Here is a 19250-nt window from a genome sequence, read left to right as displayed (position 1 = left end):
TCCTCGCTGCTCGATGCAGCATTCAAGTGCATCATTTACTGGTGCATGGAAACGGGAGGTAGAGTGATAGAATGGAATGGTCAGCGATGCAGTTGAATTCTTTGGAGAACCAGAGTGAAAGGCATGCTTGATTTTGACCAAAGCCTCGTTGCAATCATGGAAGAGATAATTCTCCTTCCGAGAATAAACTCAGACAAGACCAAGCAAGAGGTGGTTATCGATGACTTGATTCTCGTAGGGACCAAACCGAAAATGAGCAATGCATGATTGTGCAACTAGGGAATGCTTTGAAATCTGACAGCTGATTTGGAACGACTGCATTTTTTGGACGCTCAATCAAGCTAGCCAACTTCTATATTTCCCATGCCTTCAGCTCTTTTCAACGTGAAATATTTCAGTTTCAAGGTGAGGTGACTGAGGTATTTCACTTCACAAGTTTGATAAATGCACAATACTCTACGAGTCACAGTTGAACGATCAACAATAATTTCCACATTACTAACACACACTCATGTTCCATTCCTATGAAATTTGAATCGCTCGGATACACAGGATCGCAAGAAAGGAGAGGGTGCACACTGCAAGGAATTGCAGGGAAAGAGGCTGGGCCTTCTTCAATGCTCTCACAGATGTTGTTGTGAAGGCCGTGATTACCCTTTGATTACGATTTGCTTACCTTCCATAATTTACGTTCATGCTAGGTGTCATCTTTGTGGTTTAAGGTTGAGATGAAGTTACTTACCGCTCGACGTTGAACACATTCATACACCATGAACTGCAAAAGCTCTTCATATGATGGGACCCGACCGATGAAGAAGAGATACACCGCTCCTTTCACCAGCTTGGCTAGCTTGGAGACATCCTCCATCTGCACCTCGCACACCACTATGTGCTTACGCCCGCTTTCAAACCACTTCTTTGCTCTACGTGCCAATTTAGCCTATAGGATATGATTGGCTTCGTCATCATCAAGCTAAGAGAATCCTCCATGGAGCTTATTTGCAGCCAGGATGTCAGCATAGGATGGCGCACTAAGCAGCTCGTCTTCTTCATCATCGTCGTCCATAATGACCACCATCTCTATTTCCTCCTCTTTTGAGGCTGCTTCGACGTGCCCATTCTCTCCACTCATTCTCTCTCTCTCTCTCTCTCTCTCTCTCTCTCTCTCTCTCTCTCTCTCTCTCTCTCTCTCTCTCTCTCTCTCTCTCTATTTCCAAGGAATTGCTTAGGCATTTCAAGCCCCTACTAAAGCCTTCGTCATGCGGGGGCCACGTGGCAGACATGCACAGACACACTAGTCTAGTTTCAAGCTCCCAAGACCGACCGATGGATTGACTTTTCGGCCTTATAATTTTTGGGGAGGAAGCCTCCCAACTCTCCCTGCTCACAAATGTGTGGTTTAAGTGCTAAATGCAAAGTGCTATGTGTAGCCTAAAATGCTTTCCAATTATCATGACACATCTAGTCTTATTTTCAACATTCAATTTCGAGCTCACTTTTGCAAATTTCTATGTGCCCAAGGAAGGGCATGCTCCTTGGTCTCATAATTTTTGAAGATGCCTCGCATGCTATTGGAGATGGCTTCGGCATAAATTACGTCCCCATGTGTAGGTGCCATTAGGAAAAAAGGGAGCTCATTTTGGGGCCTTTTACGGTTTGGAAAAATAAGCTCTCAACCAATCAATAGAAGGCCAACGTAACGTTGAAAATTCACGAAAATAAGAGAAAATAGAAAAAAGAAACAATACTTTATGTAAGTACAAGCGTGCTACATTAATGAGGAGATTGGTTTTTTATTCGTAGAAGATCTTTGGACAAGAAGATAGAATCTAAACTGACATTTTATCTGACAAGATCCTTCCCGCTTCCACCTTCCTTTGAATTTTCAAATATTGTGCCGCCTTTCGTGCGAAAGGTCTACCATTCTACACCATTGCCTCATTGTGCAACTGCCTTCCTTTTCCAAAACTGCTCCCTTGATCCTGTTTGGCGTAGAGTAAGATGTTTCTCGTCAACTGTCTGTTTGCCCACTTTCTCTTTCTTGAAACTTCAAATTGTTATCTTAGTTACATTACTTTGCTATTGTTACAGATTCAGAAAATCTCCATGGTGAACCAAAACCACGGCCGTTCTTGTGCAAGACGCTCTGTGGATGATAATGCTACGAAGGCAGAATTATACCAAACATCCTTACCCCGTCGACCTGCTTCTTCTATTTCGTCGGTAGAGAATTCAAGTACAGTCAAAACAGAAGGAACTTGGGAAAGGTTTAGTGTTTCGAAAGGAGCATGGGTGCTCATGCAACCTAGCAAAAGAAAAAGACCCCAGACAAAAAACATTTTCTTGGCATCGTGGAAGGGAAGAGTACGAGATTTTAAAATCACTAAAGGGAAGATATCCGTGAAAGAAGTTTTGATTCAGCACGTGTACATGCATAAAGAACTTGTCTTGCGAGACTATCCAAAAAATCTTCCGCAACACAGGCCTAATTGTATATTTTTCTATTGTGGTTTTTTCCTTCATGAGGTGTATGGATTTTTAAGATGAAGCTTTCTCTCTTAACTTATTGACATTCTTGTGTTGTTTTATTTCAGATTTATATCCTTCATCGTATGAGACATGGCAAAACATCGATTGTATTCTGGGATTTATAGATGTTCTGCATGGATCGATAGGAGAACAACAATACCAAGGTCAATGTGCAACAGAGCTAGCTCAATCGGGTATATTTTTTACTGATCATTTTTATCAGTTGCTGGACAAAGCTAACACACATGGTGTATTAATAAAACAAGATCTTCCGGCATGGAATTCGGTGGATTGGCCTCACCCACATTCTAGTGTTACAGAGGCATATAGGGCGAAGCTTTTTACAGAAGTACAGAAAGCCCTGAGGCCCAATATTGCCACTAGGATAGTAAAAATTTCTTTGTGCATGCCTCTCACAGTTTTTGTAGACTTGTTTAATACCTTTCCAGTAAAGGTTTCAAAAACAATGCTCACAGTTAAAGCAACAAATTCGGCATGCATGCCACAATTTTTGGATAAAGGTTGGGATAAGAAGACATGTAGTTCAGTGTTTTGTGAGGTGGTCCAACCTTCTATGCAACTGAAGTACATGGTTGCATCACAAAATTTTATTTTCTCTTTTTATTACAAGCGCAGTCGAATGCTAGGTTCAAAGCTTGTCCCAATGGACCAAGATTTGGTGCACAAAATAAACTTATTGATATTGATGTTCTTGAGAATGGTGATGTGGTATCCAGTATCTCGTTAAGAGAATGTTGCTCCTTAGCTCAATTACGCAGTGACATTCTGTTTGAGACTGAAGGTTCTATCTCAAACGACTTTTTATTTATCTACAAGAACAGAAAGGTACACCATCTGATTTATCCTAGTCTCTATAAGCATTGCTATTAGTTTAATTTACCACTCTAATTCATATTGCTTTTTTGCAGTTACTCAGAAGAAGAGAGAGCTCAGTTAAATGCAAAGACATAGAAAATTTTAAAATTGAGATCACACATACTCCATAAAGAAAGGTTTTGTATTCAATCAAGTAAGATTTTGTACAGAATTGTTTAACTGAATCTGTAGAACATATTTCTAACATCCATTTTCTATTTATGTATAGTTTCATCCAGAGGCTGCTCTACATTTTCTGGAGGATCTTCTCTCTGCTGCTCCATCCTGTCCGTGCTCCATCCTGTCTCCTCCACTTCCCCAGAAGCCTCTCTTTGCTGCTTCTCCACCTTCTCTTCAACATCAGCAGCAGGTCTTTGCTCCTGTGTCTGCTCCTCCTCAGCACTCTGTGATTGCTCCTGTGGCTTCTGGTCCTCAACATCAGGTGCTTCATATGTGGGATCAAGGTGTATGACACCTTCTTGTACTTTAGAGCTTTCACCCAGCTCCACAGTAGCTGCTACAATAGGTTTGGGGGAGGCATAGCTCAAAAACCTCAAAATTGTATGAGCTCTAAAATTATGTACATAGTTGGGGCTGAAGCTATCCTCTTTCATCTGCAATGGCAGAGGATAATTTAGAACACTTTGTATCATTATGAATTATATTCAAGCTAAATGAAAAGTATTTTTCCTTACCAGATCTGGCTGTTCCTTTTCAAAGTAGCTTGAAAGTATATATTTTGCATTGATCAGCACCCTCCATCCACAACTACTTGAATCATTTTGTTGTGGTGTCTGTACAGTTAGAAAAAAATGTTAGAAACTGTGAGCATCAGCACAAAACAAAATTATTCAATAAGTTCAAAGACATAGCATTTAATAGACTTTTTACCTCTAGACTTAATGGCTCTATTGAATCCAACAGAGAGGCATTTGGAGGACAATGATCCAATGCATCTAATAGCCTTCTAATACAACTGCAATATGTATAATTTAGTTAGTATGGTATCAAAATAATGAAGTTTTGAGTTCAAAAAGCACACACAGTACTTACAATTTCAGCTCTCTGTGTGTGTTTTTTAGAGAGTTGAATAGAAAGCACTGCTTCTGCTGGATGTCAATAGACACAAAACTCCAGTGGTAACTGCATAAGGAAAAAAGCATAAGCAAATGAAAGGCTACAAGAGTTCCCAATATTAAAGAAGAATCTTAAAAGAAGTAGTCACCCACATACCTGCTATGATATGGAAGTAGCAAAATGTCAATTACTTCAAAATTACAGTGTTTGAACCAGCTGGAAATACTCATGGGAGTCTCTTTTGCATCTCTTAATCTAGAAGAAATGGCTGGATCAACAATATGGACTGTATGTTGTACAGAGGGATGAAGCCAGCTTCTCATCATGCTGCATAGGATCAGAACATAATTAGGGTAGGTTATAAAAGAGTTACAAGGAGGATTGATTTGCAAAAAATGTAAAATTTAAAGACACTTACTAGAGCATTGCAAGAATGATAGTATCTGAGCAATACTCATTCTTGTTAGCCAATGCTGCTAAGCATTGTTTTGTCAAATCAAAATCATTGACTGAAACTTCATCCTCAATATGTACAACTACATCAGGGCCCAGCTCCTTCAACCTTCTATGTATGTGTAGCTCCTTCTTTCCAGTTTCCACATCTATAACAGATTTTGTTTCTTTTACTTGCTGCTTCAGTGAGTCCTCATAAGCAGCCTTCCCTTTGGTGTTCTTTGAGTGTGTTACCTCAACAACCTTTACCTCATCAACCTTGACCTTCCTTGTAGGTGGAATTAGCAATATATCTCTCATTTTGATGTCCTGCCATTCCACAGGATGAACCAGCTTGTCATATCTCCATCTCACTCTGGACAAAGTGTTGAAATCTTTAGCCATCAAAGTCACCCTGTGAGCATGGGCTGCTACAAGCATTGCATCCTCAAAATATTTCTCCAGGTAATCCTCTGCCATTTCCTGCAAGGAAAGAATGGCAGTTCTATTCCACCTGAACCCAAGGTTCCAACTGTCACAAATTTCTCTCACCAGTCTTTGAAAGGGTGCTTTGGGTATTGCAAAACCTATGGCTTTCTGTTGCCTCCTTATTTCCCTAAGCACACCTGCACCCTTATTCAATCTTTTGGCCTTTTGCTTGAGCAAGCTCATTGGCTTACCCTTCCTGCCATGTGAAGCTCTTCCCTTTGGAGGCACACTAAACTTCTTGGAACCTGTCCCAGCTGCTGTTGCTGCAAGACCTGGTCCTTTGCCAACTTGCCTTGCAGTTGATTTGGTTCTTGCCATCACTCTGAAAAACTGCATACAAAGGATTGGAAAGAGATCAAAGACATGAAGAACATGTTCTAACAAAGAAAAGGCAATCACAGGGGTGCTAGAAGCCAAAGAGAAATTTGCAATAAAATGCGATATGAGCAGTTTGGAATTTCAAATAGGTCCACATCTCATTTTGCTGCAAATTTTTTAAATGAAATGCTGGTGCACTCTTACAGTGATTTCTATGTTTCTCCAACCAAATACAGTATGAATGGAGGTCATGCAAGAAGATCACATGCAAATATCACACTTGAAGATCTGCATTCCTTCAGTGATTTCTCTGTCTTGGTTTGAGCCTATGCATTTCCATACAGGATGTAATTTTTCTATTTTAGGCAAGAAGATTGCAGAGACTAAGGGGAGTCACAAAACCAGACATGTTCTCATTAAGAAAAGGCAATCACAGAGGTGGAAGAAGCCAAATAGACAAATTTGCAATAAAATGCGATATGAGCAGTTTGGAATTTCAAACAGGTCCACATCGCATTTTGCTGCAAATTTCTGAAATGACATGCTGGTGAACTTCTACAGTGATTTCTTTGTCTCTCCAGCCAAATACAGTATGAATGGAGTTTATGCAAGAAGACTACAACTATGGAAGTCAAAAAACCAGAACATGTTCTCACAAAGAGAAGGCAATCACAGGGGTGGAAGAAGCCAAATAGAGAAATTTGCAATAAAATGCGATATGAGCAGTTTGGAATTTCAAACAGGTCCACATCGCATTTTGCTGCAAATTTTCTAAATGACATGCTGGTGCACTCCTACAGTGATTTCTCTGTTTCTCCAACCAAATACAGTATGAATGGAGGTTATGCAAGAAGATCACATGCAAATATCACACTTGAAGATCTGCTTTCCTACAGTGATTTCTCTGTCTTGGTTTGAGTCTATGCATTTCCATACAGTATGTATTTTTTCTATTTTAGGCAAAAAGATTGCAGAGACTAAGGGGAGAACCCATTGTTCCTGACCTGGAGTCTATCTGTGGATGTACTGTGCTGCTAAGGAGTAATCTGTGCTGAGGATGATTCTGTGCTGCTGGACAAGATGCTGATGCTGCAGAGTATGGAGGTAGGGAGGCAAGAGAGCAGAGACTGGAGGGCAAGAGTTCTAAAACAGGATACCACAAAGAAGTGCAAATAGAATTAAAGAATCACTAAATCCCACACGTGTGGAATCTAGTCGTTTTTCACACGTGTGGATGGGACCCAGATCTCTTGGAGTTTGAAATCTGGCACGTGTGAAAGTACACTTTATTCCTTGGAACTTGTGCCATTCATTATTTCATCATGAATACCACAACCACTTTTCCCTCCCCTGGATTCCAATCTCTCATCCCTGCCACGACTCTCTCCTAATCCTTTCTCTCTGATTCTTTCCTACCCAGCACACTCCATCCAGACTGCAACCTGCCTGAAGACAGTACTGCCAGATCTCCAGGTTACCTAGAGTGCAAGGTTCAAGCTAGAGAAAGAGCAGGAGATTTACCAGTGCAACTCAATCAGCATGGAAAAGGAAAAAAAAGGTCAGAGTTCTAGTTTGGTTTCAATGTTTTTCAACATTTATTTCTTCCATCCATTGGATTTTTTATGTCCCAATGTCTTCACTCAGCTCCATCCTTCTTCCACAATGTGGTAAATCACCCAGAAATTAGATTGTAGGTTGATATGAACAGAAACAAGAAATTTGCAACAAAATGCGAGGAGAGTGGTTTGGAATTCTCTAAACAGCCCATATCGCATTTTGCTGCAAATTCCTGTTGTGGACTCCTTGCTCATGAAAATTTTCATTCATTCCATTTTTTCTCTTGCATATGAGATCATAGTGTCCAGGAATCACTGAAATGAACCAAGTGCTTGATTTGACATGCACATGAATAGAACTTGAGAATTTGCAACAAAATGCGAGGAGAGTGGTTTATAGTTCTCTAAACAGCCCATATCGCATTTTGCTGCAAATTCCTGTTGTTGACACATTCCTCATGAATAGTATCACTCATTCCATTATTTCTCTTGCATATGAGATCATAGTGTCCAGGAATCACTGAGATGAACCAAGTTCTTGATTTGACATGCACATGACCAGAATTTGAGAATTTGCAACAAAATGCGAGGAGAGTGGTTTACAATTCTCTAAACAGCCCATATCGCATTTTGCTGCAAATTCCTGTGTATTATTTGTTTGTCACTTCTACCTCATTAATTTGCTACCTTTAGCCCTGTGGAGATCTTCCTTGATGATGAGAAATGTTTTTATTTTGGAACAGCTGGCTCCCAGGCCCCACCTTTCAAGAGGAAGCTGGACTTTTCTGCTGCTATAATAAAACCACAGCAATCACCAGGTGAGTGATGAGATGTCATGAAGGAATTATCTGGTGATATACAATGCATTCACTGATTGCATATGTCAGCATATAGAATTCATAGTATATAAGTTTTTGAACAGGCAAAAAGAAGAGGCTGGAGCAGAGTGCTGATTCTTCCATCAAAAAACAAATGGAACCAGAAGAGGACAGTTCTCCAGATTTGCTCCTATTTGAGTTTCTTCACAAATGCAAGGCTCAGAGTAACTTCCATTTATACCACAGTATTTTCAACATGGAGTTCTCAATGAGCTCTGTACTAGAGCAACACAAAGATTTTCTTTCAGACTATTGGGATGCCTTCAAAGAACTGACAGAGGTAGGAAGAATTGTGGGAGGTGAAAAGGTTTTTGTGCATATTAATCATATTGTCTCCAATGACAGGCTGAGGTACCATGTGAGCAGAAGATTTGACAGCCTGCCTGATCACTATAAATTCAACTGTACTTTGCACACCAGAAAGTGCAGAGTGCTGGAGGAGAGCATGGCATTTCTCATGTACATTGTCTTCAGTCAGGAGTCTTTGGATGAACAAGGGCAGGAAACAGAAGAAGAAGACACATCTGAAGCTTCTGAAAAGGAGGATGTTTCTTTGGGCTCTGAAATGGCAGAGCAAGAAGAAGATATCAACCTTCAGGATGAGGGGCTGCAAGTGGCTGCTCTTGACCTTGTTCAACTGAGGAATAAAACTCTGAGGGGAGCAGAGCCAGTTGAAGATTTTGATGTTCAGAGCAGCAACTATGCAGTGCCCATGCTTCCAGGTGTGTTGATTGGTGGAAAGGATTATGTTTTCCTCCATGATATAGAGTGTATGTTTGATTTGAGGGAGGACTATGCCATTTCCCTTATTGCCCAGGCTTCAAGGCTTGACAAGGAGGTTGGCATAGAGGATGACCAATCACTTCTGGCTTTGGAAACGATGTTTGATCCTGTAGAGGCCCTTTCATTTTGTTTCAAAGAGGCTGAAAAGTTCCAAGAGCCAGATGAAGCTGCCTTCCAGCTCACACAGGAAGCTATGAATCTCTCAGCTCTATACACAGAAAAGACTAGAGAAGAGGCTGTACAAGAAGGGAGAGGGATAAATCTTTGGAAAGATGAACTGCTTGTTGCTGATGAAAATGAGAAGGTACTTCAAATCATATACTTTGACTTCTGCTTAACTTTAGTTTTGTAGGTTGTGTATTGTCTCACTCCAATCCTTTGATATGTTGCAGCTACAAATTGAGGATGACACATTCCTCCAGAGATCAAGTGGAAGCAGGCAGGTTGGGTTTCGCAAAACGTCAGGCCTAGCTCATTATATTCATGATCTAGGCAGTGCCAAGATCTTGATTTACCATAGGCAGTTGAGCAACAATGGAGAAGCCATTGTTTACTTCCTAAAATGTTTGTCCAGGGCTTTAGGTGGACATGCTCTTTCATGGCAAAAGGAAAAGATCATTTTGATAGAGAGGTTGTCTGCCATAGATATATTTGGAGATTATGTGAATAAGCAGGCCTCTAGGGACGCTTACTTTTTGTCTTACACTTCTTATGTATTAGCATGTGGTGTTAAGGACCCCAAATATCTGGAGGGCTATGGAAAACACCAGCTTGTAAGGTTTCGAGAGCCACCCATGATTGCATCAGGCCACACAGTCCAAGAAGAGGAACAGGTGGAGAGAGCTGAAGAAAAGGATAAAGAGACAGTCGACATCAAGCCAATAAAGAAGAAAAAGACTCCAATCAAGATCAAAAAGAGAGTTCCGATGAACAGGCCCTGGGAGAAATAGGATTTAGTCATCGAATATAGCACAAACATTATATTAAATTTGAACTGATTTGTATAAAGTCTTTGATATCTGGTATGATCTTGTATAAATGATTAATAAGTTGATGATGAAATGATTTGTACATTTACATAGAGTGGTGTCGTTAAATATTAAATGAACAATATATTGAAATTGTAAACAAATTGTATTAAGTTCAGATCATATGTTTCACATTGAAATTTTTTTCATGCATAACACCAAGAGTCACTTGTTCCACTAAAAAAATTTCTATTGAATGAGTTTGAAAACATGTGGACATAACCCCAATAAGTTACAAATGAGTCCTATTCATGTTTACTTGTCCATTTATGGTTTCTAAATATCTTCGATTCCCTCCACTGTCTATGTCTCTCTGCTGCAATTGAATTGTCTAGAGCTTGTCTTCGTCTTTGCTTTTGGGCTAGAAGAAAAGCAAGCTTGATTTTAGAGCTAGCAACTTTTCTTTTAGCATGCAGCCTTTGTAGTATGCCTCGGTAAAACCATTGGAAGACTTCCTTCAGACTATTCGCCTTCTGACTCCCTCCATAGTGTTGTGTGTGTCTAAAAAATGCATTACGTGCCATGTAGTGAGACTTCTCCATGCCTTGGGTAGACCAAATAGTTGGGCATCCATACTTTTTGACAAAATAGGGAAGGTGGTTGTATATGATATGCTGTAAGACATAAGAATGCATAGTAAGTAATAAAAAAAAGAGGATCACACTTAAGTAAAAGAAAAAGACAGAACCTTACCATGTAGTGAGTTATATTGCAGGCTGTCCACGCGTCTTTCATTGACTTCCCAAAATGTTTAATTGCCTCCTCAAAGTTCTTGTAATCACTCTTTGTCCATGTTACTTTGTCACAGAACATGAAGAGTTGATCAAGAGACCTCCACACCTCTGCCTTCCTATTTCGTGCTTCCCCATCTGCCTCATGATCTTTCACAGCATTATGGACTTGCTTCCACAATCCATAATTAATCTTTGAAACTGCTCTACCTTGCCTTACTTGCTTACTGTGTTTGGGTCGAGACAAGAATCTTCTTGCCTTAACACCACCAATAGAGGGCTTGATTGGTACCTCCTTGCCATTGGTAGACTTTTTAAAATCCTTTGTGATTTGAACATCTCCTCCATGCAGACCTATATCGGATAACACTTTTTCCAATGCTTGAAGAGCATCCTTTCTATTTTTTTCGGGACGGAGTTTCCAAGCAAATCCAATATATAAAAATACCAATTTCTCAATAATTCGACATAGACCATGCAATGTGCAGATGTGAACATTACACAGTGGAATGTCCAGAATGGCCTTGAAGTCAGGGTCAACTTTATCTCTATTAGGTGCTCTCTTCCACCATTTTGAATCCATTACTTGAGCTGATTCTTTGCAGTAAAGACAAGGAGACTTTGAGTTGCCTCCTTTACTAATGTTATACATGCACTTAAGTGTTTTAAGATCCCCGGCCATGTGCCACTCTACTTGAAAATCACCTTTTCCTGCAACATGGAGATTCTCGCCTTGCACTTGTCTTTTGATTATTGTTGGTATTTCCGTGTGATGAAACACCCAATCTAGTGTTTCATGGTCTTCGGTCTTCACCTGTGAGATTATAGAAAACAAAAGTATTACTATATCAGATTTGAAAACAATGACCAAAATCAAGTATAAAACAGCCCATGATCATACCTGGAACGAGCCTAACCACCATATGTGTTTCTCTGACTGCACACTAAAATACTTCGAACTCGCTTCAGTCAATGATGTATCAATCGCTCCATTCATCAATGTAATAGTAACTCTTTCCATTTTCTTTTCCTTTACAACCTCACACTCATCCAGTTTGATAACAAATTTCAAAATGCCTTTGCACTCCTCAAATGTTATTCCATAAAACTCGACCACTTTTTTGAAGTTGTTGCAGATCTAAAAATATATTGTTCCAAGGATCATACACAGTGGTTCCTTTAACACCATGAAATATTTCTTCAATATGGATATACTGCCCAATAAATTCATCTATACTTTCATTCAAATGACCTCTTATCCTCCACACGGTTGCTGGATTTGGCAGTAAAACTCGTTTAATCCTTTGATCTTTCAAAGTTGAGGATATCGCATGGAAAATCGAACTATATCCCTTCCTGCTAACTCCACTAACATCAAGAGCCTCTTGGATTATAGTGCCATCAACTTGATTATTGGATACAAAGTCCTCTACAACATTGCGTTTGACTGTTTTGTATTTTTTTTCCTCAATCAAACCTTTTGCTACACCGCAAGAAAGCAATCCTTTCATTTGTTTAACAGGAAGAAGGTTCGGGTCCATATTTTCTTTTGCAGGCTCCAATAATTTCCTGTAATAACAACATTATATGACTATATTATTCAGCACCTCCATTCTTATTTTGCGACAATCAACGAAATAGATATAGTCTGGAAGAGAGCCTTTTTGAGTATACAAAATGATAAATTTCAATCTAACCTTGCTTCCTGAATTCATCGCTTGCATCCACCAATCCCAGCCTTCAAATTTGCAATGTTTTTAATCTTCCTGCTACGTTGTCTGTCTCCAAGCACGGTTCTCTTCTTTCTTGCTCTTGTCAATTCTTTTTTACTCTTTGAATGCTCCTCGATTTCATTCTGCAACTGCTGCTCCAATTTTGCACGAATGGCTATCTCCTCCATCTTGGCCCCCTTTTCTTGTAGGTACATCATTTTATACGTTTCCGCAAATGCAGATTGCGCTGAAATATAACCAAGAAGTCCATTTTGTCCATCGCCGGCAAACCTCAGTAATGTGGTGGGATTGACAAATGGAGGTGTAGAGTTTTTTACTTGACATTTTGGATATATGCTTCCGTCGCACCATAAGTCAATATGTTGAAGCCCTTCTCTTCTCATATTTTCCCGCTGTTGAGCATTCAGCACCGTATCCTTTCGTCTTTTTTGTGCTGGAGCATATTGTTCTTCCAAGTCGATGTGAAGATGGTGTAATCGCTTCTTCTCAGATAGTGACTCACTAGTATCGGCCATTTTTTGTGCTCCTCAGGTTGCGAAGTTTGTTTTTCAATCTCATAGTCGTTTTGTAACATGAATCGTGGAAGTGTGGCGGTATCCATGTGAATATTTTGAAAACTTGCAATCACTAAGTTTAGTGATGGACTCTTAATGAAAGACCTGCACACTCGGCCAAAGAGATGCGGAATCTTTGGTAAACAAAAAAAAATCTAAGAGGATATTTAATACAAAATCGTGTTAGTCAGACAAAAGATTATCTTATTCCTTTTTGAATTGACAGTTCTGTAGTCCTTACTGACAAATCTGAGCCACGTTTCCGTATTTTACTATTTTTGAGGTCTTTTAGGAGAGAAATAAATCAAAAAATAGTGAATTTCTTACAGGGCCCCAAAATGAGTTCCCTTTTTCCCTAATGTGGGACGATATAGTGGGCCTGAAGTGGGCTCCCCCTGCCTTAACTTGCAATTTGGTCACCCTGGAGAGGATTTTTCCTCCCAGCAATCCAATGTCCGGTTGGAATCCCAAATTTCGTAAACTCTGGGCTGGCATTTGAATGCGAGGGAGCCGGCTAAGGCATCTCTCAATCTACATGGGATGGCACAAGGAGGTGCGCTAAGGGTGCCAGCTGCCTGGGTGGACCTAGTTTAAAATTACACGTGGAAATTCACAATAGGTGTAAAAAGCCTCAATCGTTGAAAAGATGAAAGCGTGTTTGACAAGGTATTAAATGGCTTTGGATGAGTTTGCAGGTTTCCTCTATGGCGTCGTGCTAATGGATTTTCGATCAGTTCGCAAGTTTCCTCGTGTCTGCCGTTGGAAGGGTATAGCAGTCGGTGAAACAAGTCCGACAAAAGTTTCGTAGCTTTGGAAGAAACAGATGCGATGGATGATCAGTCCGAAATCGTTAATCCGGTTCCTGGACGGGACGTGCTCCTCATGATCGCCGCCGCTGGAGCTCAACCTACGCTTCCACAGCAAGCCCTTCATGGATCGAGCCTCAAGCATGCCCCTCAGTACAGAATCAGCAGCTTCGCCGACCACGAAGTCGATGAGAATCGCAGCAACGGCGCTGGCCAGCAAGGCCGCTATGGAAGCTGCAGCAGCAGCTTCACTGTCACCGAAGACGACGATGAGAATGCGCAAAAGCTGCTTCCCGGCTTGCCTGAGGACCTCGCCCTCGCCTGCTTGGCTCGCCTTCCTCGCTTCATCCAAGCACGCTCTCGCTGCGTCTCCCGTTCCTGGCGCCTTGCGCTGCCCCGCTCCGACAGCTCCCTCAACGCTCTCCGCCGTCACTTGGGTGTCACCGAGAATTGGGTCTTCCTCTGCATCGCCCGTGACAAGCGAGCCTTTGCGTGGCGGCTCTTGGACCCCTATTCCCTCCGTTGCTATTCCGTTCCGCCTCCTCCCATGCTTAAATGTGCAAGGCACGCGGTGCTTCTCCGCGGAATGGCAGCGGAGAAGGAACTTTTACTGTTCCAGGATAAGTGGGTGCAGGCGAGGAATGCCCCGACGATGCAATCTTTGCCAGCAACCAATGCAGGCCAACAGCTAGATGTAGACAGACTGTTTTGGTTTGATGTGGTGGATCGGAAGTGGTCTCCAGCCGCACTACCTGCAAAGGTGAATGGTGCCTACTTTGCATGGGCGAACCTGGATGATTTTGTGTACGTAGCAGATGGGCATGGTAAGAGTGCAGAGAGGTTTAACGTTAAGACCAGAGAGTGGGAAATGCTGCCGGACATGAATGAAGCACGACGAAGGTGCTCGGGATTTGTCATAGAAGGCTGCTTCTATGTGATAGGAGGGTATGATGAATTTGGCGAATGCCTCACTTCCGGAGAGTACTTCGATCCGAGGTCTGGTGTGTGGACGCTTGTACCCAATATGTGGACGGGGGAAACCGAAGCACCCTCTGGAAGGGAAATCGGCAAAGCACCGGCAGTGGCAGTAGTCAAAGAGCAACTGTATGCGTTAAGTTTCAGTAAGAAGGAGATCATGTGCTATGACAAACTCTCAAATATTTGGGTGTCGTTGGGACGTGTGGCTGAAAAGTCCCATCGGAATTCGAATTGCATTTTAGGGGTAGGCGAAGAGCTTTGGGTGATTCCAGATAAGCTCGAAGGGCAAATCTCAATATTTGTCACCAGGCCTACCGCACTGTTGCCAGGAGTCTCTCTCAGTTGGAGGCTCGTCTCGTTTCAGTCCCAAGGCCAGTTCAATGCTGTGCGCAGCGGGGGGGTAATCAAAGTTTGATCAATCACAAAAACGTGAGCTTTAATATTGCAGATTCTGTTCAGTGTTCATGTATCATACAATTTTTATCAACAAATATGTATGCGCATCTAGCCCAAGGTGTAAAACTCTACAGAAATCCATGCTACTGGTCTTATATTCTTGGTGGGATTTATAAATCTGCGTAAAGCTCTCATGACTTCGAGATGCAGGACTGTCGATTCGTCTAAAGCTTGAAATTGCTCGCCTGGCAAATGTGTGCCTTGAATTAAAAAGGCCTTTGCTTGAACCTTTGTGAAAGCTTCAGAAATGTACAATATACTGGCAATCAAGGTGGGTCTTGGATTGCCCTTTTGTTGGGTTTCTTTTGGGAGTCTGGCAAGGTTTCATTGGAATTTTAATTGCATTTTAGGGTTAAGTGAAGAGGACAAGTTCCAAGACCATCTCAATATTTGCCACCAAGCCTGCTGCACAGTTGCGATTGCCAAGAGCGTCCCTCACTAAGGCCTGGTCCCTGTGAAATTTTAAAGCAAATGTTTATTGCAGGGGGACATGCAAACCTGTGCCAAATCTGGCAGCTCGTATTTGAAATTTGGGTCGGAAAAGCCAAGTCTCTTGCAGGGTTTTTACTTTTGCAGGGTTTAAGATCCCTTCATATCAAATTTTCAGGAATTTTGAATGGGCATTCGACACATTCCTTATAGAAGCCTGTTGCAAGTGATCCTGACACGGTGGGCCCAGTTTTTTCCATACACCAATACCAACTCAGACTTTTGTGCTTTTCCGCACACTAATGCTGACCTAGCCTGTGCAAATTAGGGATCATTGTGGGAGATTCATTCCAGTGTCTAGACCAAGGGCAAAGGTACTTTCATTTGAATTGTGGAAGCCTTGGATACATGCCATACAGGATTGGGGCATCCTTGTGCCAGGCAGAGCACTCTGGGTTATAATGAGGATCGCTGAGGTTATAGTAGACGTTTTGTCCAATTTGAAGCAGCATGCAGGAAGGACTTTTGGACCATCATCTGTCAGACTTTTCCAGTACTGATCATTGGTGTATTGGAGGTGACTTCAATATGCTAGAGCCTACAGACGGCAGAAGGGGAGGAGAGGCAGGAGCAGGTGGCGTGGGAGGAGCTCATTATCCATGTGAGAGGACAGGATCCCTGGCATCTAGCTGAGTTTGGCTGCTCATCAGGATCTCTCTTCTTCAGATGGAAGAGATACGTGGATGCCTATAGGTCCTCGAGGCTAGACCGGTTCTATGTGGATTAGTGGGCATGAGGTATGATAGGCATTATTTTAAGTGCTACCGTCTTTTATCATTCTTCAACATAGATCATTCTATTCCAAGTATTACCTTCTCTGATCATTCTCCCATACAGATCATTATTTTCGAACAGCAGGGAGGGGAGCCTTCAACTACCAGGATTCCCGACTTTTCATGCCATGAGGCCTCTCTTAGAAGGCCCATCGTGGAGATCTGGATTCTAGAGATCGAGACCCTTTCAAAGACGATGAGCAGCTCAAGATCTAGACCAATGCTCACAGGATATCGGTACACTGCTCTGCTGTGAGTCTGAGACTAGGAATGGGCACTTGTGGACAGAAACAGGGCCTCTCGTGCGAGCTTGGTAGCCCTACAGAGATTGGAGGAGAGGGTGCCAAGGAGTCCTTGGGTGGCGGAGAAGATGCAAATTGCCAGTGCAGATATTCAGGCCATCCAAGACCATATCAGATATTCAGGACATGCAGGAGGCCAGTTCAAAAATTTCATGCTAGGGCTGCATTTTGGACTGGGAGTATGCTAGACAAACTTTCAGAGGGGCTGATTCATGGGCAGATTTAAGAGAAGAAGCTCCACAGGGTGGCTGCCACATGGGCAGCATAAGGAGTAGGATCATGGGGTGCTTAGCATGGAGGGCTGGGTAAGCATTAATGTGGTAGGGTAAAGAGGAGTGCCCAGTACAGGGCCAAAGAGGACGACTGGAAGGGCTATTTATAGACCTAGGAAGGTCAACCAGTTAGGCCGGTCAGTTAGAGCGCATTCCCGCGGCAGCCCTTGCACGCTCAGGCCAGCGGTTGGACGCCATGCTGGGAATCCTCCTGTCGCCACTAGGCTTGCTCAGCCAGCCTCTGTCAGAGCCACCTGCTCCAACAGGTGAACAAACAGGTCAAGCAGGCTGCGCCAAAGTCTGCAGTCCACTACGTAGTAGGACGCCCTCCTTCTCCAACCATGAAGCACCAGCTGGGCAGGTATTCCTCATCCCAGCACCGAAATGCACGGCTGGAGAGAGTGAAATCCCGTCTCCAGCGGGGCTGTGGGACGCCAGGTTCAAGCATGGCGGCTGGCATTTTGAAGCGTGGGAACGAGCATGGCGAACGAAACTAGAAGCATTTTCTGGGAACACGCTCTTAGCATCTTGACAGGTCATGTGAACTACATGTGGGGTCAGGTCAGCAGAAAGGGATACAGACGAGCCCCATATATATAAAGGGCTTTTGTACGCATAGTTCCTCATTCGCTGAAAGAAGCCACTGAAGCCCTCTGAGAGCATGCAGCAGATAGGAAGAAAGCAGGGTTTTTGGAGCAACAGTGGCATCCCTTCGAGGTGCAAGGAGCGCAGCAGGTGCTGCAGATGTTGGCACTCAAAAGGGTGCATCCTTTTGTACATAGTTGGCCTATTTCAATTTAATATATGCTTGTTATTTTGGTGTCCTAATTTCTGTACATACCTCTTCAGATCTGTAAGTTTGCTTAGGAAAAACTCATCTGCTTAGAGTTTAAGCTGTCAGAAAGCTAGCTCCCGGTATTGTAACCTGGTATCAAGGGTAAATTGAGTGCGCCTGATGCTGGTGATGTAGATTGAGTGTCACTGGTTTTTAGTAGACAGGTTGAGGGGCCAAGTCGGGATCCCCCCTTGCAGGCTAACTTTATTCAACACAATCCACCTCTTCTCCTCTCCCTCTTCATATTTGTTCATGGTACCAGAGCATGGTTGTGAGATTTGTGAAGTCCTCTACGCTTTGGACACAGCGAGGTTGGTTATTTTCCTTAGGGAGAGAGAGAGATAGGTCTATTACATTTGACAAAGATCTATAGCGAGGAAGAGAGATTTGTGTTATCCATTTCATCCATTTTCACTCATTTGTGAAGAGTTGCCCTTGAGCGCGAAAAGGAAAGAGACTATACTACTTTGCATAAGAGAGACTTTCGATCTCTGAAGGTTCTCTGACGTTTCTGTGGCCTCTTTCTGTCCCATTTCTTGCTGGTAACTCTGAAGCACTCACACAAGCTACTTGAGCAAGCACTACTACAAGATCTAAGCAACAACTACACAGCAACGAGCAACTTCAAAACAACGCTTAGTTTTGCCAGCAATAGCTTCGACTCGGCAAAGGGCAACGACACCACTAGCTGCTAATTAGTCTCCAACTACATCGGCGACCTTCTACAACGGAGCATCAGCAAACACGGCTCTTGTTAGGCAGGTAGCATCTTATTCTTATCTTATCTTTCTTAAGGAAGAGTTTGACGTGTCATTCGAGGGCTTAGCCACGTGTCGTGTTGGAGGGATGTTGAGGATGTTTGTGATGTTTGTTGCACGCGCAATAACAATAACGTTTCATTTCAATTTACTGGAAAATCCTCCTTCCTCCTTTCGTCATTCGTCATGGTTGCGGATCTTAGCTTCAAATGCACGATCTTCAATTGTGACATGCAAGGGGAATCTGGCCTCTCATGAAGCCACGTGTCATTTTATGAAATGATTTGTTATTATTTTATGCACTTTTTCCAACGTAACCTCCCTTTCTATTCTTTGCAAACTTCAGCGCACATCATCGATTCCTTTCTATCGCACATCGATTCCTTGAGAAAATTTGAGTGCCATTGCGTTGGAAGCTTTGGCTTTTGTCTTGTGTTTGTTTTTGGGGTATGGTTGGCTTCCCTCTGCCTTTGCCTCCCATGTCTGTTTCCACCTTCCTCTTTGTTCCCTGCCTCTCGCCTCGCATCCCTTTCCTCCCATCACCCTGGATCTCCTCGTCGAATCGTTTCTACCAATGTTGTTTCTCCATCCCCTCCC

The 19250-nt window shown here is 42.5% G+C and overlaps 1 protein-coding gene across 2 annotated transcripts; it reads left to right on the top strand.

The window, feature by feature from the left end:
* The first annotated feature begins 13718 nt into the window (after positions 1-13718).
* Positions 13719-17564, top strand: LOC147895023 (F-box/kelch-repeat protein At5g60570-like). 2 transcript variants are annotated; one of them, XM_087384179.1, is made up of 3 exons: positions 13719-15495; positions 15832-16450; positions 16551-17564. In XM_087384179.1, the coding sequence occupies exon 1, from the start codon at positions 13813-13815 to the stop codon at positions 15181-15183; it is 1371 nt and encodes a 456-aa protein (XP_087240305.1). In that variant the 5' UTR covers positions 13719-13812; the 3' UTR covers positions 15184-15495; positions 15832-16450; positions 16551-17564. The 2 variants fall into 2 exon arrangements, with proteins under 2 accessions (XP_087240305.1, XP_087240304.1); XM_087384178.1 differs by having other exon boundaries at positions 15832-17564.
* The last annotated feature ends 1686 nt before the right edge of the window (positions 17565-19250 follow it).

Source organism: Dipteris shenzhenensis, chromosome 13 (genome assembly GCF_047967505.1).
Source record: "Dipteris shenzhenensis isolate YYH24624 ecotype China chromosome 13, Dip_SZ_1.0, whole genome shotgun sequence".
NCBI classification, from domain to species: Eukaryota; Viridiplantae; Streptophyta; class Polypodiopsida; order Gleicheniales; family Dipteridaceae; genus Dipteris; species Dipteris shenzhenensis.
This window is presented reverse-complemented; position numbering and strand designations above follow the sequence as displayed.